The 24,633-nt window shown below is 42.1% G+C and overlaps 1 protein-coding gene across 9 annotated transcripts in view; it reads left to right on the forward strand.

The window, feature by feature from the left end:
- LOC140384757 (liprin-alpha-1-like) overlaps positions 1-24,633 on the forward strand; it is a 227,329-nt gene that overhangs the window by 141,253 nt on the left and 61,443 nt on the right. For 7 of the 9 annotated variants that reach the window (XM_072466751.1, XM_072466747.1, XM_072466744.1 and 4 more), the window contains 5 exons: positions 3,330-3,553; positions 3,914-4,151; positions 12,252-12,281; positions 16,044-16,189; positions 21,858-22,030. In XM_072466751.1, the coding sequence (XP_072322852.1) occupies positions 3,330-3,553; positions 3,914-4,151; positions 12,252-12,281; positions 16,044-16,189; positions 21,858-22,030 (811 nt within the window). The remainder of the gene's footprint in view (positions 1-3,329; positions 3,554-3,913; positions 4,152-12,251; positions 12,282-16,043; positions 16,190-21,857; positions 22,031-24,633) is intronic. The other 2 variants (XM_072466746.1, XM_072466750.1) reach the window with 1 other exon arrangement.

A 24,633-nucleotide genomic window follows, 5' to 3' on the forward strand; every position in this document is an offset into this window, starting at 1 on the left:
TCTCCAGCTCTGACAAATAGTCATCCAGACTCGAAACGTTAGCTCCCTTCTCTTTCCACAGATACTGTCAGACCTGTGAGATTGTCCAGCATTTTCTGTTTTTAGTATACCTAAAATGAGATGTCAACCTGGTGAAGCTGCAACACAGAATTACTTGCATGTCAAACAAAAGCAGCAAGTCATAGACAGAGCTGAGCAATATCACAATGACCGTATCAGATCTGGACTCCCCAATCCTGATACACCCAGTTGTGAATGGTGGACAACTGCTATCTCAGTAGAGGAGGAGGTTCCATAAATATCCCCATATTCAATGATGGGAGAGCCCAGCACAAGACCAGGCCAAGACATTTGCAGTCATCTTCAGCCAGAAGTGCTGAATGGATTTGTAAAAAACAAAAATCATTCGCTGCATGTGGGTATCTCTGGCTGGGCCGGCATTTATTGGCCATTCCCAACTGCCCTCCACTCCAGAGGGCATTTTTAAGAGTCAACCACATTGCTGTGGGTCTGGAGTCACATGTAGACCAGGCCAGGTAAGGACGGCAGATTTCCTTCCCTAAAGGGCATGAATGTACCAGATGGGTTTTTACGACAATCGACAATGGTTGCATGGTCATCCTTAGACTTTGTTCCAGATTGTTATCCTCAGAATTTGCCCAGGGTCTCTGGTTACTAGTCCAGTGACAATACCACTACGCCACCGCTCCCACCCTGAGGGTCCATCTCGACCTTTACCTGAAGTCCCAGAATCACAGGTGACAGTCTTCAGTCAATTCAATTCCCTCCACAAGGTATCACTAAACAGCACTGGATACTCCAAAGGCTATGGGTGCTGACTGTATTCTGGCAATAGTACAGAGGTTGTGTGCTCCAGAACTAGCCATGCTCCTAGCCAAGCTGTCAGAGTACAACTGCCACCGATCTGGCAGTGTGGAAAAGGTATGCCCTGTCTGCAAAAAGCAGGACAAATCCAACTGGCCAATTATCACCCCACCAGTCTACACTCAATCATCAAGAAAGTGATCGAAGGTGGTGCCAATGGCGCTATCAAGTGGCACTTACTGGGCAATTACCTGCTCACTTATTGCTCAGTTTGGATTTTACTAGAGCCATTCAGCTCCTGACCTCATTACAGTTTTGATCTAAAAGAGTTGAACTTAAGGTGAGAGCGAATTGTCCTTGACGTGAAGGTAACATCTCACCGAGTGTTCCGTCAAATAGCCCGAGCAAAACTAGAGTCAACGAGAATCGGGTGGAAAACTCCCCAATGATTGGCGTTATATCTCGCACAAAAAGATGATCGTCGTGATTATTGGAAGTCAGTCAACTCCATCCTGGGACAGCGCTGCAGGCGAACCTAGATTCAACCATTTTCAGCTGTTTCATTAATGACCATCCCCAAGTCAGAAATGGAGATGCTCGCGGAAGATTGTAAAATATTCTCCATTCACGGCTCTTATTATACTGGAGCAGTCTTTTATCCATATGCAGCAAGACCTGGGCAACGTTCAGGCTTGGGCAAGCAGCATTCACACCAAACAAGTGCCAGACAATGACCATTTCCAACAAGAGAGAATTTAATTTTCTCCCCATGACGTTCAGTGACATTACTATTCCTGACGTTCCCACTCTCGACATCCTGGGGATTGCCATTGACCAGAAACTGAACTGGACCAGCCATATAAATACTGTAGCTACAAGGGCAGGTCAGAGACTGGGAATCCTGTGGGGAGTAACTCACCTTCTGACACCCAAAAACCTGCCACCATCTCCAAGGCACAAATCAGGAGTGTGACGGTATTTTCTCCACTTGCCTGGATGAGTGCAGCTCCAACACTCAAGCTCACCACTAGCAGGGCAAAGCAATCTGTTTGATTGACACCCCATCCCCCACTTTCAACATTCACTCCCTCCACCACTGACGCCCAGTGGCAGCAGCGTGTACCATCTACACGATGCACTGCAGCAACTCGCCATGGCTCCTTCGACAGCATCTTCCAAACCCACGCCTCTGCCAGTTAGAGGGACAAGGGCAGCAGACGCATGTGGAACGTCACCACCTCCAAGTAAATCAGCATCCTGATTTGGAAATATATCACTGTTCCTTCACTGTTGCTGGGACAAAATGCTGGAACTCCCCTATAGCAGTATGGGTGTACCTACACCTCAAGGACTGCAGCGGCTCAAGAAGGCAGCTCATCATCACATCCTCGACAGCAATTGGGGATGGATAAGAAATGCAGGCCTAGCTAGCAACACCCGCATCACATGAACAAATAATATTTTTCAAAAATTGTGTGGCAAATAAGTGACCGGGATAAAACAATTTTGCAGTGTACAAGTCCTCCGAAGGAATATGGTTTCGGGGAAGACTGAATGAACAGAATGTTTCTGTTTTCAGACAAATTTGACCTGGCATGAAGTAGGGTAAAAAACATTGAAGAATGGGCTTTTGGGGAGGAACTGCACATATCTTGAGCACGTTTTGTGAGGTTGTAAATATATATCGTGTCTCTGAGGCCTGATTGTTTTCAGTACCAATATGGTAATAATTTTAACGTGTGTTAGTCATATCACTCGAGATTCATTGTATTACAGAGATGGGTGAGCCGGTGACAGGTTTAGGTTGCTCTGGACGTATGGTATATGAGCCAGGTTTCAGACCATCTGAATATCTTTGATAGCTATTTTAGGCATTCTTTTCCAATGAAAAATCATCGACCGGAAGTGTTGACCCTGATCTTCCCTCCTCGGATATTGCCAGGCTTGCTTAGCATTTCCAAAATTTGCACACTCCTGTCCATTTCCAAGCTTTATTTAAGTTGTCTGGATTGAGTTCTAAAAGTAATGATTATACAGTACTTTGAATTAAAAAGTATATTTTAATGCAATAAAAAGAAAATCTTCCTAATTGATACTTTTTGAGGGGTCTGTAAATTTAATTTGAACTTTTACAAAGATTGGCCAATTAATCTACTTGTGGCTGATTCACTGATATGGATCTTTATCACGCAGATAAGGACTCTTTTCCAGTTGCTTGATTTGTGATTTGTTTGCAACATCTCATTGAAAGTGGACACCAACTCTCCCAAAAAGCTGTTACGGCTGAAAATGTTTGAAAATGTGAAAACGGAGATCAGTAGATTTTTATTGGGCATGGGTGCTTGATGTTACAGACCAAGGCAGGTGGCTGGGATTAGAGTATAGATCATTTACGATCAAATTAAATGGCAAAACCGGCTTGAGGAGCTGAATGTGCTCCTGTTTCATTTTGCACGTTTCAGGGTCTTGCTTCTGAATCTGTTGCGTTGCACTTTTCTGAGTAGGTCCAGACGCTGAATGAGCAAGAATGGGAGCGTGCACAGCAGGCCAGTGTCTTGGCTAATGTGGCCCAGGCCTTTGAGAGTGATGCTGAAGTATCAGACGCAGAAGATGATCGAGAGACGATATTCAGCTCTGTCGATCTGCTGTCACCAAGTGGTCAGGCTGACGCCCAAACTCTGGCCATGATGCTTCAGGAACAGTTGGATGCCATCAATAATGAAATACGGTTTGTCTTATTTGATTATAATTTATTTTTCAGAAAAGGTGACTTTAGTTGATAACTACAGCAGTAGAGATGTTTCAGAAGGAGCATCAGGCTGAAAACCGCTGCACTAACAATGTTGGGTTTGAAACTTTTATGCTGATCAAAATGACTAAATATTTAAATTACTGTGCAAAGTTAATCATGCTATGATTCTACCCTCCGTAAAGGTGTTCACAGCTGCTTGATTTGATTATTCCCGTTTGGTAGCTTGAGAAACTAACAACACGCCAGTTATTTTTGTTCAATATTTTGTGCGAAGATTAACGTACTGGAGTTAGAAATTGAAAAAGGAGACTAAGATCCAACGTGATTCTTTTGCAGGCTGATCCAAGAAGAAAAGGAGTCAACACAGCAGCGGGCTGAAGAAATCGAGAGCCGAGTAGGAAGTGGTAGCCTTGATGGTCTGAATCTGTGCAGATACAGAGGGGGTACACTCCCTGCCTCATTTACTGGTTCATCCCTTGCTGATTCCTCTCCACCTGGTAGTGGGCACTCGACGCCAAGGCGAACCCCTCGAAATCCTGCTCATGAGATTGACAGGCTCGGCGTCATGACCTTGGTTAGTTGAAAATTATTGTATTGTATCTTTAGCACTGGTTCTTTGCAAAGAACCATGCTAGCATTGCAATTGCCCATATGCATTTATTTTATCAAAGGAACTCTTGTTATCGGGGATTTTAATTTGCAAAGTCCTCTCCTTAAGGGCTATAGGTTAATGAATAGGCTTCCAAGTGCATCATTCAGATTCATGAGTTAAACAAACTGAATGTAGCCCTTGTTTAGAAACATTTCAATAGTCATCCAGATGGAACTGGGATGAACATTAATTTTAATCCAATGTTACCACCCTATTTTGATAGAACATAACAGCGCAGTACAGGCCCTTCGGCCCTCGATGTTGCGCTGAACTGTGAAACCACTCTAAAGCCCATCTACACTGTCCCCTTATCGTCCATATGGCTATCCAATGACCATTTGAATGCCCTTAGTGTTGGCGAGTCCACTACTGTTGCAGGCAAGGCATTCCATGCCCTTACTACTCTCTGAGTAAAGAACCTACCTCTGACATCTGTCTTATATCTATTTCCCCTCAATTTAAAGCTATAGAACAATACAGCACAGTACAGGCCCTTCGGCCCACGATGTTGCACCAAAACAAAACCCATCTAACCTACACTATGCCATTATCATCCATATGTTTATCCAATAAACTTTTAAATGCCCTCGATGTTGGCGAGTTCACTACTGTAGCAGGTAGGGCATTCCACGGCCTCACTACTCTTTGCGTAAAGAACCTACCTCTGACCTCTGTCCTATATCTATTACCCCTCAGTTTAAAGTTATGTCCCCTCGTGCCAGCCATTTCCATCCGCGGGAGAAGGCTCTCACTGTCCACCCTATCCAACCCCCTGATCATTTTGTATGCCTCTATTAAGTCTCCTCTTAACCTTCTTCTCTCCAACGAAAACAACCTCAAGTCCATCAGCCTTTCCTCATAAGATTTTCCCTCCATACCAGGCAACATCCTGGTAAATCTCCTCTGCACCCGCTCCAAAGCCTCCACGTCCTTCCTATAATGCGGTGACCAGAACTGTACGCAATACTCCAAATGCGGCCGTACCAGAGTTCTGTACAGCTGCAACATGACCTCCCGACTCTGGAACTCAATCCCTCTACCAATAAAGGCCAACACTCCATAGGCCTTCTTCACAACCCTATCAACCTGGGTGGCAACTTTCAGGGATCTATGTACATGGACACCTAGATCCCTCTGCTCATCCACACTTTCAAGAACTTTACCATTAGCCAAATATTCCGCATTCCTGTTATTCCTTCCAAAGTGAATCACCTCGCACTTCTCGACATTAAACTCCATTTGCCACCTCTCAGCCCAGCTCTGCAGCTTATCTATATCCCTCTGTAACCTGCTACATCCTTCCACACTATCGACAACTCCACCGACTTTAGTGTCATCTGCAAATTTACTCACCCATCCTTCTATGCCCTCCTCCAGGTCATTTATAAAAATGACAAACAGCAGTGGCCCCAAAACAGATCCTTGTGGTACACCACTAGTAACTGGACTCCAGTCTGAACATTTCCCATCAACCACCACCCTTTGTCTTCTTCCAGCTAGTCAATTTCTGATCCAAACTGCTAAATCACCCTGAATTCCATGCCTCGGTATTTTCTGCAGTAGCCTACCTTGGGGAACATTATCAAATGCTTTACTGAAATCGATATACACCACATCAACTGCTTTACCTTCATCCACCTGTTTGGTCACCTTCTCAAAGAACTCAATAAGGTTTGTGAGACACGACCTACCCTTCACAAAACCGTGTTGACTATCTCTAATCAAATTATTCCTTTCCAGATGATTATACATCCTATCTCTTATTAACCTTTCCAAGATTTTGCCCACAACAGAAGTAAGGCTCACTGGTCTATAGTTACCGGGGTTGTCTCTACTCCCCTTCTTGAACAAGGGGACAACATTTGCTATCCTCCAGTCTTCTGGCACTATTCCTGTAGACAAAGATGACTTAAAGATCAAAGCCAAAGGCTCAGCAATCTCCTCCCTAGCTTCCCAGAGAATCCTAGGATAAATCCCATCCGGCCCAGGGGACTTATCTATTTTCACACTTTCCAGAATTGCTAACACCTCTTTATGAACCTCAAGCCCTTCTAGTCTAGTAGCCTGAATCTCAGTATTCTCCTCGACAACATTGCCTTTTTCCGGTGTGAACACTGACGAAAAATATTCATTCATTTAGCACCTCTCCTATCTCCTCGGACTCCAAGCACAACTTCCCACCACTGTCCTTGACTGGCCCTACTCTTACCCTAGTCATTCGTTTATTCCTGACATATCTATAGAAAGGGTTATCTTTGATCCTGCCTGCCAAAGACTTCTCATGTCCCCTCCTGGCTCTTAGCTCTCTTTCTTTAGGTCCTTCCTGGCTAACTTGTAACTCTCGAGCGCCCTAACTGAACCTTCATGTCTCATCTTTACATGAGCCACCTTCTTTCTCTTGACAAATGTTTCGACTGCTTTAGTAAACCACAGTTCCCTTGCTCGACCACTTCCTCCCTGCCTGACAGGTACATACTTATCAAGGACACGCAGTAGCTGTTACTTGAACAAGCTCCACATTTCCATTGTGCCCATCCCCTGCAGTTTTCCTCTCCATCCGATGCATCCTACGTCTTGCCTCATCGCATCATAATTGCCTTTCCCCCAGATATAACTCTTGCCCTTCGGTATATACCTATCCCTTTCCATCACTGAAGTAAACGTAATCGAATTGTGGTCACTATCACAAAGTGCTCACCTACCTCCAAATCTAACACCTGTCCTGGTTCATTACCCAGTACCAAATCCAATAAGGCCTCGCCTCTCGTTGGCCTATCTACATACTGTGTCAGGAAACCTTCCTGCACACATTGGACAAAAATTGACCCATCTAAAGTACTCGAACTATAGCGTTTCCAGTCAATATTTGGAAAGTTAAAGTCCCCCATAACAACTACCCTGTTGCGTTCGCTCCTATCCAGAATCTTCTTTGCAATCCTTTCCTCTACATCTCTGGAACTTTTCGGAGGCCCATAGAAAACCTCTAACAGGGTGACCTCTCCTTTCCTGTTTCTAACCTCAGCCCATACTACCTCAGTAGACGGGTCCTCATCAAACGTCCTTTCTGCCACTGTAATACTGTCCTTGACTAACAATGCCACCCCTCCCCCTCTTTTACCACGTTCCCTGTGCTTACTGAAATATCTAAATCCCGGCACCTGCAACAACCATTCCTGTCCCTGCTCTATCCATGTCTCTGAAATGGCCACAACAGCGAAGTCCCAGGTACCAACCCATGCCGCAAGTTCACGCACCTTATTCCGGATGCTCCTGGCATTGAAGAAGACACACTTTAAGCCACCTTCCTGCCTGCCGGTACACTCCTGCAACTTTGAAACCTTACTCATGACCTCATTACTCTCAACCTCCTGTATACTGAGCTACAATTCAGATTCCCAACTCCCTGCTGAACTAGTTTAAACCCTCCCGAAGAGCATTAGCAAATTTCCCCCCCAGGATATTGGTACCCCTCTGGTCCAGGTGTAGACCATCCTGTTTGTAGAGGTCCCACCGACCCCAGAATGACCCCCAATTATCCAGAAATCTGAAACCCTCCCTCCTGCACCATCCTTGTAGCCACGTGTTCAACTCCTCTCTCTCCCTATTCCTCGTCTCGCTATCACGTGGCACGGGTAACAACCCAGAGATAATAACTCTGTTTATCCTAGATCTAAGTTTCCACCCTAGCTCCCTGAATTCCTGCCTTACATCCCTATCCCTTTTCCTACCTATGTCGTTGGTACCTATATGGACTACGACTTGGGGCTGCTCCCCCTCCCCCTTAAGGATCCCGAAAACACGATCCGAGACATCACGCACCCTGGCACCTGGGAGGCAACACACCAACCGCGAGTCTCTCTCGTTCCCACAGAATCTCCCATCTATCCCCCTAACTATGTAGTCTCCAATGACTAATGCTCTAGTCCTCTCCCCCCTTCCCTTCTGAGCAACAGGGACAGACTCTGTGCCAGAGACCTGTACCCCATGGCTTACCCATGGTAAGTCGTCCCTCCCAACAGTATCCAAAGCGGTATACTTGTTACTAAGGGGAACGACCACAGGGGATCCCTGTACTGACTGCTTCCTCCCAGCCCTTCTCACCGTCACCCATCTATCATTATTCTTCGGAGTAACTACATCCCTGAAGCTTCTATCTATGACCACCTCTGCCTCCCAAATTATCTGAAGTTCCTCCAGCTCCAGTTCCCTAACGCGGTTTCTGAGGAGCTGGAGATGGTGCACTTGCCACAGATGAAATCAGCAGGGACACTGACGGCGTCCCTCACCTCAAACATTCTGCAGGAGGAACATTGCACTACCTTCCCTGCCATCCCCTCTAGATAAAAAAAGAAAAAGAAAGAAAGAGCTTACCTGTTATTCACTCCTCTTCTCAGCAAGCACTCACTCAGCAACCTCTGCTCCCTGCACAATAACACCCGAGGGAAAATAAAAGAAAAACTACTTACCAGTCACCAGCCAATCACTTACCTGCAGGTTATGACGTCACGGTTCAACTTCTTTCTACTTCTACCTGCCCTTGAGCCTTCCTCTTGATCTTTACAGCGGTTGTGTTTTTTTTGGTTAGAGGAGGGGGTAGGGTGGGAAACACTGAAGAAGTGTTTCAGGGTTAAGTGTCACTTGACAACAGCTCCTCCACAAACCACCTTCAAGTTAGGGTGAGCAATCAGCAGCTCCGCTCTACTGCCATCTGCTGGATGATATTTTAATTGAGGTTCACACATTTTAGGATGTGGAACTGGAGGGTATATGGAGTTCTGTGTTTGTCACTATGTCTTAATTGTCAATGAAAATGAGCTGTGTAATATTTATAGCTTTTTTTTGTCAGTAACATTTTGTGAAAAATGAATGGTGAGTAACAAGGATCTATTAACTATAGGTGGTATTTTGCATCTCAAATCTTACTGGTGACCAATCTTGACTTGAACTCTAATATGAGGAAAAAATAAACCCGTTTGCAAACAGTTGGTACTTGCCTCAAAAGCCAAATACCGTGGATGCTGAAAATCTGAAATAAAAGCAGAAAATGCTGGACCTACTCAGCAGGTCTGACAATTTGTGCAGACAGAGAAATAAAATTAATCTTTCATCGGAACTTGAAAACATTAGAGAATAGATTTAAAGCATGTACAGGAGCAGGGAAAAGAGAGAGGGGAGGAAAAGAACAAGAGAAGGTTTGTGATAAGATGGAAGGCGCGAGAGGTTAAATGACAAAAATGATGGTACAAAAGAAAAGTAGGTGGTAACGGGGCAAGTAAGGGAACAAACAAGGAAAGAGGGCACTGAATGCATACTTTTGTCACTAGTTTTACAATTATGCAGCTCTTGGTTGAGACTTCTCCCTGCCCCCTTGATGCTCTTTAACTACAAAGCTGAAAAAAATAAATCCTTTTCCTGGTGAGGCTTCAGGCCACTCGGCATCCAACAATCTGCTCTGAAAACTCTGTTGATGTTTTGACAGCTGTGACAAATTTTGACTGCGTAGCCACTGAAACCATCCACAACATTCTGAAACCATTGACAGCGTTCTAAATAACCCACACCGTGTAAAAATAGAAATCAAATTACCCTATCTCCCAATGTTGACCGATCCTTGAAAAATAATTCTAGGATCGAAATCTGCATTTGCACCGAAAACTAATTGGCTCTTCCTTGGGCCCTACCCTACCCTATCTAACAAGTTTTGTTGGAATCTGCCCATTTGTTTTTGAGATCCATTTACTAAGAAACGGGCAAAAACATAAAGTGTTTTCTTTTTTAAAAATAATTTTAGAGTACCCAATTCATTTTTTCCAATTAAGGGGAATTTAGCGTGGCCAATCCACCTACCCTGCACATCTTTGGGGTTGTGGGGTCTAAACTCACGCAAACATGGGGAGAATGTGCAAACTCCACACGGACAGTGACCCAGAACCGGGATCGAACCTGGGACCTCCACCGTGAGGCAACAGGGCTAACCCGCTGCACCTCTGTGCTGCCCCGAGGAACTGTTAATTGGAATATGTAGAATAAATACCAGCAGTTGTCACCCAAAAACAAACAAAAAAAGGGAGCCGAGGTTATGATCTGAAATTGTTGAATTCGATAGTGTTCAGAAGACTGAAAGGTGCCCAATCAAAAGATTGTGCCATTTCTTGAGCTTGTATTGACCATCATTGGAACTGATGAGCTAATTTCAGTGGGAGTGGAGTGCATGATTGGATTACTAGGCAACTGGAAACTCGGGGTCATGTGAGCAAACTTAACAGAGGGATGCTGGAAACCAGTCACTGACCAATGATGAGGGGATCACATTTTGAGCAGCAGGCATTGCTCATCTTCTTCCCCCGGTCATAATCTTGGTATGTATTGCTGGTTAAATGGCAAATGTGAGCAGTGCTCAGCTTCAAACATTGTGCAACAGTTCTGTTTTAATCATTGTAATATGAGTCCAGTTATGTCAGGTGCCTTGTTCACAGCACGATATATTGTCGAGATTAATGTTGGTACTGACCATAATGGCTTTAGGATTGTTTGCCACACCTGATAGTTTTATTCCAGAGTGATGCAGAATACCACACTCCCCATTAAGAGATAGTAATAATTATTTATTTGATTGATATATCCAAGATTTTATCCTTCTGCCTTTGAAACATTAACAATTTACGCCCACACTGTTCATGTTATCACGAAAATAACTGGACCTGGAAACATCTCAATAGATCAATTCTGCAAACTCATGTAAAATGTACTAAACCAGAAGTGATGTGTTGAGTGTTCTTTGGGCCATTATTAAACATGGCAATGACAAATGTTGAGCTGCAAGGTTACTTTCAGGCAGAAAGTTAGTTCAAGAGCTGCCTAGATAGTGTTTTATTAACTATGGCATGCTTGGTTTCAGATGAGTCCAACCGACATTCGGAGCTATGGTTAAATTATTTGATTAATGCATTACCGTGATGTATTTAAGTGCAGCAGCTTTCCCTATCAGCCTCAGCAATGTATTGTTTTTCTTGCCACCGTTTTCTTGTTCTTTGTGTGTTTTAGTCTGTCCTTCAATCCTCCCTTTTTTCCCATGGCAATTTTAGTCACTTGCAGCAATCTTTCCTAATCCAATGCTCTGTTTCTCATCAAACATTTTTTTCCACCCACATTGCCCTGATAGCTCAGATTCATCGCTTAGCAAAAAAGCGGAAGGATTCTGCAAGCTTATTCAGACTGATTGGTGGGTTTTGTCAATGAGGAACTTTATATTGTATACAGAATGTAGTTATAATTTGTGTTTGGGTGACCCACAAACAAATTATATATTTTGACATGTTTTAACGGTCAGCTAGTTTTTTTCAAAAATGCAAGGGCTACCGTTTGGAAAGAGGAGAAATGTACAGTTACCATACTAAACTGTCAGCAGCAAAATGTAATAAATGTTGGCCAAACAAATAATTTAATAGCTCACTCCAGGACCTGATGGTGTGCTTGCCATTGCAATTTTGTTGGCAGAAGAGTAAAACAAGGCAACTACTTGAGCTGCTTGATACATTGGCGAAGCCAACTAATGCACTTAATATTTCAATGCAAAATACAAATATATAGTTCCATCATCTTGGGGAATGTAATCCAAAATATTTCTATGTTGACCTGCCAATCATGACAAAACTGGACAAAGCCAGGTTTCAGTGTTGATAACTGAACCAGGACAGGATGGTAACTGTTAATTGTTTCGCAGCATGAAAAGCAACAGAACTGCGAAACAGTGAAGAGCTAGCTCTAGCTGCTCATGCTTTTTGTAGTGACTGAGCTTAATGCATTACTTTGAAGACTACATCTGCAATCATCAAAAACTCTTAGTCTCAACAAATGAAAACCTTTGAAATAAATAGAATTGATACTGTGTTCAAGAAGAATCTCCTAGTCTTCCCTGTTACTCTTGTTTGTGTGATTTCTGATGCAGCTACATCTTGTATAATCTTTTAAATCGTCTTTTATCCTTAATGACTCTCTCTTTTCTTTGCATGTGTCTGTCAGCCTAGTGATTTAAGGAAGCACCGTAGGAAGGTAAATGTATAAAATTGCACTTCGATTACCTGGCATCAGGCTGTTGTATGAGACACGTTATAGTAATCTCCAACAGTAGCATCTCCTCGCTGTAATACATAATGTGGTTTCTTCCTTTTCTTGCTGTTATGTTATTTAAACTTGCTTTCAATATATATTCCTTTTACCTCTTCCCCCACCCCCACCACTCCATCCTAGCCCAGAATATTTGTGTAATGTCCAAGTGAAGCAGTTAGTATTGCACAAAATAGAAAAAACTATCACCATTCCTATTTGAGAGGAAAGGGAAGGCATTGGCATAAAAAGATAGTGAAGCAATTTGGTGTTATTCCCCCACAAGAGCTCAGAAGTATGGAGGATGACTGCCGCTGTGCTCTGATGGTAGGAAGATTTGACCAAAGTTATCTGAGATTCCCCAAGGCAAGTGATTGCAGGTTTCTCTGCCCCTCTTGTCTAGCATTTTGTCTGTGCCGTAGAACGAGTAATATTAAGTTATAGTAAAAGGATGGTTAGAGGTTTTTCCTCCCCAATCCTTGTGCCACGCCTTGTTTCCATAATGCAGTGTTCACTGAGGATTGACCTAAAGTCAGGACACAAATCTCCCAGAGAGACATTTCTTAGCCTCAGTTGTAGGATATACCATTAGAGTACTGTGCCCACCCAGGTTTTGTTTTTGGAGAAAAGCTGCAGAGCACTGAATCCCCATAGGCAGCAACCATGGGTATTAATTTAACTCATTGGTAATCTACATAATATTCTTTATCAATGTTAATGTAGTGTTAGCTTTAGATTTATCCAGAAACCAAGATTCTTTTAATGTCTGTACCTATTTACTTGAACACTGTCACTCCATATTCTAATGCATTAGTTCATACTGTACCTGAATTGAGCATTTTTGATCTGTGTCACATTGGGTGGAATGATTAGCACATTAGAGGGGGTTGAAGTAATTTCAGACACCAGGGTGTAGGAGGGGTGTGGGTTGAGCTGAGAATTGATAAAGGGACAAAGTCACTTCTGGGGGTAGTGTACAAGCTCGCTAATTTGAACTACATGGGACAGAGTAAAAAGGAAGTTCTAATGGAAGCTTGTCAGAAAGATATGCCGATAATCATGGGACATTTTAATCCACATATAGACAGAAGTAAATCAGATAGACAAAGATGGCCTAGATCAGGTATTCCTTAAATATTTTGGAATAGGTTCTTAGAACATAATGCTCGGGTGCCAACCAGAGAATAGGTTACACTAGACCTGATATTGTGCAATAAGATGACCTGACAGTGAAGGCATCCCTAGGTAGCAGTGATCTCAACATGATTGAACATTATATTCAGTCTTAGAGAGAGCAGAGATTAGTATTAAGCTTCAAGGCGGACAATTATGTGAGAATGAAAGCAGAGTCAGCTGAAGTGAACTGGTATGAGGTGAAGGGTTAGGTAGTAGAGATGCTGTGGCAGACATTCAAAGGGATATTTCAGAATATACAGGATAGATGCCTTCCAAGAGAAAGAAAAAATCCAAGTGGAGGACCTGCCATCTGTGGTTAACTAAAATAGTTCAAGACGGTTATAACTTAAATTTAAAAAATATAATTGTGCAAAGACATGTGACAGGTCAGAAGGTCGGACAGAATTTCAAGAGCAATGACTGACTCAAAAAGATTGAGGAGTGAAAAGTGAGAAAACTATGTAGAAACATAGAGATGGATAGTAAGAGTTTCTAGAGACGTCAATGCTTTTTGTCTTGCACTCATCAGTGCACTTCAAGAGTGAAAATGTGCTGTATAAGAGGAGTGCTAATTGGTTGGCAAGTGGACTCTTGACAGGCGTTGCCATGGAGAATGCACTAGTTGATGGTGACTGAATGTTAACGGCCAAACATTGTTTTAAATTTAAACTCGGCAGCTTGATCCTGCTTGGTCAAGGCATTGCCCTAAGGAATGTGTCAGTGAATGGCTGTCATTTATTGTTTAGCTGAAACAGGTGCAATGTGTGTACATATTCTCTATGTCTGTAAAGAACAGGGCCTTGTGTATTAACGTGTAGTTTCCAGTACATGCAAATGCATCACACAATGAACCCGACTGACGATCTTGCTTACATAAGAAAGGAGTTAACACAGTGAGCATCGGTCCTATGGAAAGTGAGCATGGGAGATATAAAAGTAGGGAGGTTGTGCTTCAGCAATAAAGGATACTGGGAAGACCACACCTGGAATATTGTGTACAGTATCGGTTGTCTTATTTAAGGGTGTAAACACATTAGAGGCAGTTCAGAGGAAGTTCACTAAACTAATACCAGGGTTGTCTTATGAGGAAGGAATGGACAGGCTAAGCTTGTATCCATTGGCGTTTGGAAGAGTAGGAGGCTATTTGAACATAGAACATAGTGCAGAAGGAGGCCATTCGGCCCATCGAGCCTGCACCAACCCACTTAAGCCCTCACTGCCACCCAATCCCCCTGTAACCTAATAACCCGTCCTAACCTTTTTGGACACTAAGGGCAATTTAGCATGGTCAATCCACCTAACCTTTGGACTGTGGGAGGAAACCGGAGCACCCGGAGGAAACCCACGCAGACACTGGAGAACGTGCAGACTCTGCACAGTGACCCAGCGGGGAATTGAACCTGGGACCCTGGCTCTGTGAAGCCACAGTGCTATCCACTTGTGCTACCGTGCTGCCCATTTGATTGAAACCTTTAAGATCCTGAGGGGACTTGACAGTGGGAATGTGGAGAGGATGTTTCCTCTTGTGGGAGGAGAATCTAGAACTAAGGGTCGCTTTTAAAAAATATGGGGTTATCCATTTAAACATGTTTTTTTTCTGAGGGCAATGATTTTTGGCACTATCTTCCTGAAAAGGTAGTGGAAGCAGTCATAGAATCATAGAATTTACAGTGCAGAAGTAGGCCATTCGGCCCATCGAGACTTTGAATGTTTCCAAGGAAGAGTTAGATAAATTCTTGATAAACAAGGAGGTGAAAGGTTATAGGGGGTAGATAGGAATGTGGAGTGGACGTTACTGTCAGATCAGCCGTAATCTTATTAAGTGACGGGACAGGCTTGAAGGGCCAAGTGGCCTGATACTCCTCCTCACTCGCATATTCACATCAGCTAGGACTTCCAGTCTGGGAATAGAGTTGTGAATCCATGCATAGCTGTGAATTGGGGATAAATTATGAAAAGAAAACAAAGTTCGCAGTTATAACCAACACAATAATCTCCAAAAATTCTTCATCAAAGTTTAAATATCACCTGTGGTTGATGTCTAAAGAACCTCGGTATGTTTTACAGCAGTCCCATGCTGCAGAGAGATGGGTGCTTTTCACATTTTTCTTTCCTAACACTACACACGCTTCACTTGGTGCCCTGAGGTTTTCGATCTTTTGTTTTTGATTTTGGCTGCTACTCATTTTGTTTATAATCTTAGAAGGGTAATAAACTTGATGTGACTGGACCTGCTGCACCACCAATTCTTTACAAAAATCCAATGTTAGGATCTTGTACTTTTATTAAAATTTACTCTTCATTTGTGAAGAGTTGACACAGCTTACTGTCCCATGGTAATTCTGTGCCAGTGTGTGTTGTGTATGTTGATGTAGGTTGTATTGTGTTTGTGTGATTCATGTGACCCTGACTTAATAGTTTATGTCATTGTCAGTTTTTTTTTTTTGGTGAATCCAAATCTTTTATTAACTGATGGTTCTTATTTATTTTGCTTTTTTCTTACTCGTTTACAATTTTTTTCTATAATCTCAGATATCAAAAGAAGACATGCGGGAAGACAAAACAACAATAAAGTGTGAAACATCACCACCTTCCACGCCTAGGTCCATTCGATTGGATAGGGTTAACCAAGGGGCCTGTCACACCGTCAGTCAGGAGGACATTCGGGACATAAGAAGGTAAAACAATTTCCCAAATGTTGGAAACTAATGCAACTTTTTTTCCCCCCAGCTACATTGCTTAGTCCATAAACTGGCCCACAGAATTTATCAGGTAAACAGACCTGATGGTCATATCTGGGTATCTGTGTTGTTAGTGTTATGGGAGAGGTGTTTTCAGAACCCCAAAATGTATCATGGAGTTCAACCAACCTCTCCCTTTAATGGATTGTTGCTTTTGAAGCACACGGCTTGTTCCCCAGGTGTGGTATTACAATTATGGACACGTGGTTTTTAAAACAAAACTATGTTTATTCCATGAACTCAAATTAACCGTTTAGATAAACATTGGATCTCTTAACACCCCTTACTTTAAAGATAACCCCCAAAAATAATACAAGACTAAATAAACCCTCAAAATGTTCCTTTAAACATCCCGAAGACTTCACCTTTAACAACAGACATGAGGTTACATTCAATATACTTATAGTCTTTGGATTTGCAGACATCCACAGACCAGCTCTGTGTTTTTCTTCCTGCAACTCTTTTCAAAACACACAGACACTCCCAGCTTTCTCCTTTCAAGCAGCTCTCAGCAAGCCAGCTATGTACTTTTCAGCTGCTCTCAGCAAAACCAGCCAGGCACTTTTCAACTGCTCTCAGCAAAACACACAGACACACCCAAGCTGCTCTCTCAAACTGAAACCAAAAGCAGAAGTGAGCTCAGCTCCCCCCAACCTCTGACATCACTTAAGTAATATGATCAGCTCCATTCCTTAAAGGTACATTGCTTAAACATCCATTTCTTAAATATACTCTCACATGACACCTCCCCCCAAGAAAAAAAAACCCATCAACTTCAAGATGGTTTCATTTTTAACCTTGCACCATCAATTAAGAAATGCACACAGTAAAAATACTTTTTCATTTAAAAAAAAAAACAACACACAAACAGGCATAATAATATCGTCCATTTTTCCCGTTCTTCCTCCTCCAACCGAAAACCTTCTCGATTGACAGTGTCTTTGAACATGAAAGTCTCTGCACGATCCATCCATTCCTCCACTCCTCGGCATTTCTCTTTAGAATCAGATACTTTAGTTCAATCTGACCATAGAGCCCCTTGCAATTCTCCAATACAGAAGCATTGGTGATCACAGCTTTCAGGCAGTCAAATGCCTGTTGAAAGTCCCCTAACCATTGAAATTTTTGACGTTTCTTTAGCAAGTCCATCAGTGGAGCAACCACGCTACAAATCTTTTGCACAAAGGTTCGGTCAAATCCACTCATGCTAAGAAATCGCATTATTTCCCTTCGTCATGAGGGTATCGGAAACTCCTCAAGGATAGTGATTTGGGCTTCTCCAAATTCACTTTCGGCTAGGTTCATCACCAAACCTGCCTCCTGAAGTCGATCGAAGAACTCCATACGATGTTTAAAATGTTCTTTCCATGTCTGGAAGTTGGAAATAAAAGCAGATTGTCCCACTTTCTCAATGCAATCCTTCAAACGTGCGATACGATAAGAGTCCGTTCTTGTAACTGCAGTCCCCTTTCTGTAGTCCACACACAACCGTTGGGTACCGTCTGGTTTAGGTACCATCACTATGGGTGAGCTCCATTGGCTGCAACCCACTTCAATTATGCCTTTTTAAGCATACTCTCAATCTCTCTGTTAACGTGTGCCAAGTTTAAAGGATTTAGTCTATATGGATGTTGTTTGATAGGAACAGCATTTCCCACATCTACATCATGTGTATTTTTAGTACTTCCCAATTTATCTCTACAAACTTGCCCATGTGATATCAATAACTCTTTCAGGTCAGTTTGTTTTTCCTCTGGAAGGTAACTTAACAATTCATCCCAATTTTTAAGAACATCCTCATTTTCCAATTTAATTTGAGGTATGTCAAATTCACAGTCATCTGGATTTGGTTCATCACTTTGAGTTAGAATCATTAAAACCTCCTTTTTCTCTCCTTCCCTTTCAAAGTAACTTTTAAGCATATTCACATGACACACTCTGAGAGTCTTCCTTCTATCTGGTGTTTTTACCACATAATTTACCACACTTAATTTCCGTTCAATCTGATACGGTCCACAAAACCTAGCTCTTAAAGGCTCACATACCACTGGTAACAACACTAAAACTTTATCCCCACTGGCAAAACTACGAACTTTGGATTTCTTGTCCACTACCCGTTTCATCACATTTTGTGCAACTTTCAAATGTTGTCTAGCCAATTCACCTGCTCTATTTAATCGTTCCCTAAAATTTGACACGTAATCCAACAGTGTAATTTCCGATTTCTCACCCACCAATTTTTCCTTAATTAATTTAAGTGGTCCTCTTACCTCATGACCAAAAATTAGTTCAAAAGGACTAAATTTGGTAGACTCATTAGGTGCATCCCTAATTGCAAACAATACGAATGGGATTCCTTTATCCCAATCCTCTGGATAATCTTGACAATACGCCCTCAACATTGTCTTTAATGTCTGATGCCACCTTTCTAACACTCCCTGCGATTCTGGATGGTACGCTGTTGATTTAAATTGTTTTATTCCTAAGCTATCCATAACTTCTTTGAATAACTTTGAAGTAAAATTCTATCCTTGATCTGATTGAATTTCTGTGGGTAGTCCATATCTAGTACAGAATTTAAGTAACTCCTCCACAATTCTTTTAGCTGTAATATTACATACTAGGAAAGGTTGAGGGTGCTAGGCCTTTTCTCATTAGAACGGAGAAGGATGAGGGGCGACTTGATAGAGGTTTATAAGATGATCAGGGGAATAGATAGAGTAGACAGTCGGAGACTTTTTCCCCGGGTGGAACAAACCATTACAAGGGGACATCAATTTAAGGTGAAAGGTGGAAGATATAGGAGGGATATCAGAGGTAGGTTCTTTACCCAGAGAGTAGTGGGGGCATGGAATGCCCTGCCTGTGGAAGTAGTTGAGTCGGAAACATTAGGGACCTTCAAGCAGCTATTGGATAGGTACATGGATTACAGTAAAATGATAGTGTAGATTTATTTGTTCTCAAGGGCAGCACGGTAGCATTGTGGATAGCACAATGCTTCACAGCTCCAGGGTCCCAGGTTCGATTCCGGCTTGGGTCACTGTCTGTGCGGAGTCTGCACGTCCTCCCTGTGTCTGCGTGGGTTTCCTCCGGGTGCTCCGGTTTCCTCCCACAGTCCAAAGATGTGCGGGTTAGGTGAATTGGCCAATGATAAATTGCCCTTAATGTCCAAATTGCCCTTGGTGTTGGGTGGAAGTGTTGAGTTTGGGTAGGGTGCTCTTTCCAAGAGCCGGTGCAGACTCAAGGGGCCGAGTGGCCTCCTTCTGCACTGTAAATTCAATGATAATCTATGATTAATCTAGGACAAAGGTTCGGCACAACATCGTGGGCCGAAGGGCCTGTTCTGTGCTGTATTTTTCTATGTTCAATGTTCTATACTGGAATGGCCTCTGGAAACTAGTAGACACATCCATTATAGTCAAAAGATATTGATTCCCACTTTTTGTTTTAGGAAGCGGTCCTACACAATCAATTAGGACCCTCGTAAAAGGTTCCTCAAATGCTGGAATGGGTATTAAGGGCGCTGCTTTTATCACTGCTTGAGGTTTCCCTATCACTTGACATGTGTGACACGATTGACAAAATTTAACTACATCTTTATGTAGTCCAGGCCAATAAAAACATTTCTGGATTTTAGCTCGAGTTTTCCTTATTTCCAAATGACCTCCCACTGGTACATCATGTGCAACTCGCAACACCTCCTTTCTATACCCTACCGGCAATGCTACTTACAACTTGATGAACTTCTGCCCACTTTTCATCTGCCTGCATATGTACAGATCTCCATTTTCTCATCAAGACATCACTTTTACGGTAATAACACTCTGGTATACTCTCCGATTCCTCTTCCATATATGCTTTCTGATATATCCGTTTTATTCCTACATCTTTCTGTTGTAACTCCGCCAATTTTCCTGAACTAAAAATATCCGCCTCATCCTCCACCTGTTCTTGTCGTTTTCAACCATCTGATCAAAAATCGTTTCTGATAATTGCACTTCAACTTCATCTTCACTCTTTGATTTCTCCTCTTGTTTAAACCTGTGACTTTGCGACCTTGTTGCTACACAATCCGGAAAAATCCCAGGATATTCGTCCTTCAACCCTTCAGTTGTCTGATTTTCCACTGGCTTATCAACCACAGTAGGCATCACTCCCACCTGCGATCCAGCTATATCATTACCCAAGATAAACTGTATTCCTGGACAAGATAGTTTATCTATTACTCCTACTACCACTTCACCACTCTTCACTGGACTTTCCAACCTTACCTTATATAATGGAACGCTACTCCTCTCACCCTGAATTCCACATATCACCACCTTTTCTGGCAGCATTCTTCCCAAACTACATACTTCCTCATCTCTTACCATTAAAGATTGACTGCCCCCTGTATCTCTTAATATTGTGACTTCTTTACCTGCTCCGCCTGATACACATGAGTAAACTTTACCCACACAAGTAAATTCTTTAAAGACATCTGGCACCTTCTTAACAATTACTTCTTGAACAGGCTGTACAATCATTTGCACCTTCTTTGTTTCCCTTGGGCTTTCCTTTACCACTCTAGCACATCCCACTGTCTTATCCTGTTTTACCACAAAAGCCTTTCCAGTGCTTTTCGTCAACCACCAACACTGTGACTTTACATGGCCTAGTTTATTACAGTGAAAACATTTGCAACTTTTAATTTCTTTTCCACCCTCCTGGATTTCTTTTTTAATTGAGGTACACTCTCTTTATTGTCTCCCATCAGATCACCTTTACCTTTACCACTTGAGTATTTCTCATCTCCCCAGTTTCTATCCCTCACCGGCTGAAACTGATGTCGGACACCAATCTTTGATTTATGAACTAATTCATAATCATCTGCCATTTCTGCTGCTAATCTTGTAGTTTTAACCCTCTGTTCTTCCACATGAGTTCTCACTACATCAGGAATTGAATTTTTAAACTCCTCCAAAAGTATAATTTCTTTGAGAGCTTCTTACGTTTGGTCTATTTTCACAGCCCTGATCCACCTATCAAAATTACTCTGTTTGAGCCTTTCAAACTCCATGTATGTTTGAGTAACATTTGTGCACCCATAAAAAGATGCAAAAATGCATTTTGATTAAGTGTGCATTTGACAGTCATTTGTTGCAAACAAATCTTAACAGGGTGTTGATATAAATCAACTAAATGCATTTAACCAGGAAATTGCATCATATAATGCAATACATTGCAATATTGAGTCGGATATTTAACGAGAATTGGTTCGAATAGCATTGAATTGAAATCCAAAGATAACTTTGGAACCCTTACCAGAAATAAAAGTAAAGCACTGACAGTTTTTACTTGAAAGCCGCATTCAGTCGTGAATAATGTTTACTTTTTTAAAAATAAACTCACCAATTTGGCATAATAGGTTAACTTTGCATTAATTTCTTTGATTTAGCATTTTTGGATCCAGAGTGGTTGAAATTTACTTCCATGTTTTTATGTTGCAGCTTAAGCTTGTTGGTGTTTTTGAAATTTATATTCATGAACGCAATGCTGTAAACACTAATTCTCTGTTTTTGCCATCTAACTTAAATCCTTGTGTACATTTGAAATGCACGCACAGTTCAACTGGGTCACAGGATGGCCAAGTCAGCAATCCCAGCAGCAGCAACAGCAGCCAGGATTCTCTTCACAAAGCCCCCAAAAAGAAAAGTATAAAGTCTTCTATTGGGCGCCTGTTTGGTAAGAAAGAAAAAGGTCGGCTTGGGCAGCCCAGCAAAGATCCCTCAGGGCAAGGTTGGTTTGGAAGTCAATCAGTAAACTTTGGAATAATTATAAAATTTTACATTTTGTCATTAAATTTATATTTTGTTTCTTATAATTTACTTTCAACCCCTTTGCATCTCGAGTCTTATGAGATTTTATCTGTGCATTTGCATAATTTACTTGCGTTCTATTTTCTTATTTCACTTTTACCAAATGACTGTCCATCAATCTTAGCCCACTTTCCTTGCTACCTTTCCAAGTTCAGGTTGCATTTCCACTCTGGTCATCTGGATTTATGTTTTAATTTTATCTAAGTTTTGAATTGCTTTTCTAATTACATTTTTAATAGTGCATGTTTGTTATGGACTTCGCACGAAAGGATTAAAAGTAGCCATATAGTTCAGTTAATTCTGAGAGCTGCATTTAAAGTTATTGATATTTGTTGTGGTAGTTTGACGACCTGTTTTTACTGAGATGAGATATTTTTGAAATGGTCAAATAGGAAAAATAGTTTAAATTGTAAATCATTATTGCCAGTTTTGGTCATTTTGCTTAACTAGTAGTTTGGACTAAAGAAACCCGGCAAGCTATTATTTCAGAAAACATATAAAGCATGTTTTTTCAATCTCTATCTCCACTTTGAGAACAAAATTGTTCAAGAAATTAATAGTCCCATTCCTGATTATTGCAATTTTAGACAATCTGATAAATTGGTTACCTTCCATCATGTTATTCAGGTTTGCATAAAATTTTGGTTTAACAAACATTTCACATCTGTCGGTCTAAAAGTGACTTATTATCTTCAATAAGGTTAAAAACAAAATTCTGACCCCCGGGAAATGCCTTTAGATATATGCAGGTGAGGGCTTTTGTGAGGCGACAGGTGAGGGAATTCCCGTTGCACAAGAAGTTCAAGATAGGGTAATCTCGGGTGTATGGGTCGGGGAGGGCAAGGTGTCGGAAATACACCAGGAGTTGAAAGAAGAGGGGGAAGCGCTGGTAGAAGAGTTGAAGGGTAAATGGGAGGAGGAGCTGGGGGAGGAGATCGAGGAAGGTCTGTGGGCTGATGCCCTAGGTAGGGTTAATTCCTCCTCCTTGTGTGCCAGGCTCAGGCTGATACAATTTAAGGTGGTCCACAGAGCGCACTTGACGGGGGCGAGGTTGAGTAGGTTCTTTGGGGTAGAGGACAGATGTGGAAGGTGCTCAGGGAGCCCTGCGAACCAGCACTGGAGGGGTTCTGGAAAGGAGTGGCGGGAGCAATATCTCAGGTGGTGAAAGTCTGGGTCAAGCCAAGCTGGGGGCGAGCAATATTTGGAGTAGTGGACGAACCGGGAGTGCAGGAGGCGAAAGAGGCCGGCATTCTGGCCTTTGCGTCCCTAGTAGCCCGGCGAAGGATCTTGCTAATGTGGAAGGAGGCGAAGCCCCCCAGCCTGGAGGCCTGGATAAATGATATGGCTGGGTTCATAAAGTTGGAGAGGATTAAGTTCGCCTTGAGAGGGTCTGCGCAGGGGTTCTACAGGCGGTGGCAACCGTTCCTAGACTATCTCGCGGAGCGTTAGAGGAAGGTCGGTCAGCAGCAGCAGCAACCTTGGGATGGGGGGGGGGGGGGTGGGGGGGAGAAAATGGGGGACTGCCTGGGAGGGTGGATGAGCAAGAGATAACATGAAGGGTTGGGGAAACTGGCACGTACGGGTGAGGGCCAGTGTACAAAGCTGTGTAAATATATCATTTTGCCATGTATATATCTTGCTCTGCGCGATTTCTCATTTTTTTTTGTTGTTACGGGGGGGGGGGGTTATTGTTTGTAAGGGAGAAAAATTGTGTTAAAAAACTTTTAATAAATATTTTTTTTTTAAAAATAATTTAAAAAAATTCTGGACACTTTCCACCAGTCAATGGTCACTTTTTTATACTAACTATTAGCTTTCTAAAACAGAATTAATTCAGTAACATAAATTGTTCCTGGTGTTTTAATTTTCGAGGTCACTGGAATACTTTGAGAGCTCAGTTAATTGTGTCTGATTCTGTATATTGCCTTAACGAAGCATTGTGAATTCATTTCTAACGTAGGCCTAATAATGTTGGTTAGAAAAAAAACCTCTGATTTTCACTAATTAAACAAGAACTAAGGTTTCTCCCGGACATAAAGCAGCCGTTACAGATTGGCCACCTACCAGAGAAATGGCCCCATTTCCATTCCATTACAAATGATCATTTATGTCCATGGAGCAAATCAGGCCGATAGAGTTCTGTGGATTCCTCCTGAAATTTTATAGTGCTTTTAGAATTTCAAAATGTGATGAGACTTTTTTTTTGTTCGTTATTAGTCGATGAGCATTTCATTTGCTAATTGTTTTAATTTTGAAGGCCCCCTAGTTTCATAACCTTCTGATTACTCTTTCGATGTGCGCTGCCCTCGTTCATTGAAGGCAAAGAAAACTTTTGAATTGACACTTGCCTGCCATTGTAAAGAAGTGGGCTTGTCAATTTAATAAACAAAGCACATCCATTATTTTCCTTGGTACTGAATTATATATGTTTACTAAGGTCAGCAATTGTTCATCTCAGGAAAGTTCAGTGGTAAATGTCTACAAAGGCTAGACAGAGGGTGCATTGAAGAGAAAAAGCCTTTT

This window comes from Scyliorhinus torazame, chromosome 10 (genome assembly GCF_047496885.1).
Source record: "Scyliorhinus torazame isolate Kashiwa2021f chromosome 10, sScyTor2.1, whole genome shotgun sequence".
In the NCBI taxonomy this organism is placed as follows: Eukaryota; Metazoa; Chordata; class Chondrichthyes; order Carcharhiniformes; family Scyliorhinidae; genus Scyliorhinus; species Scyliorhinus torazame.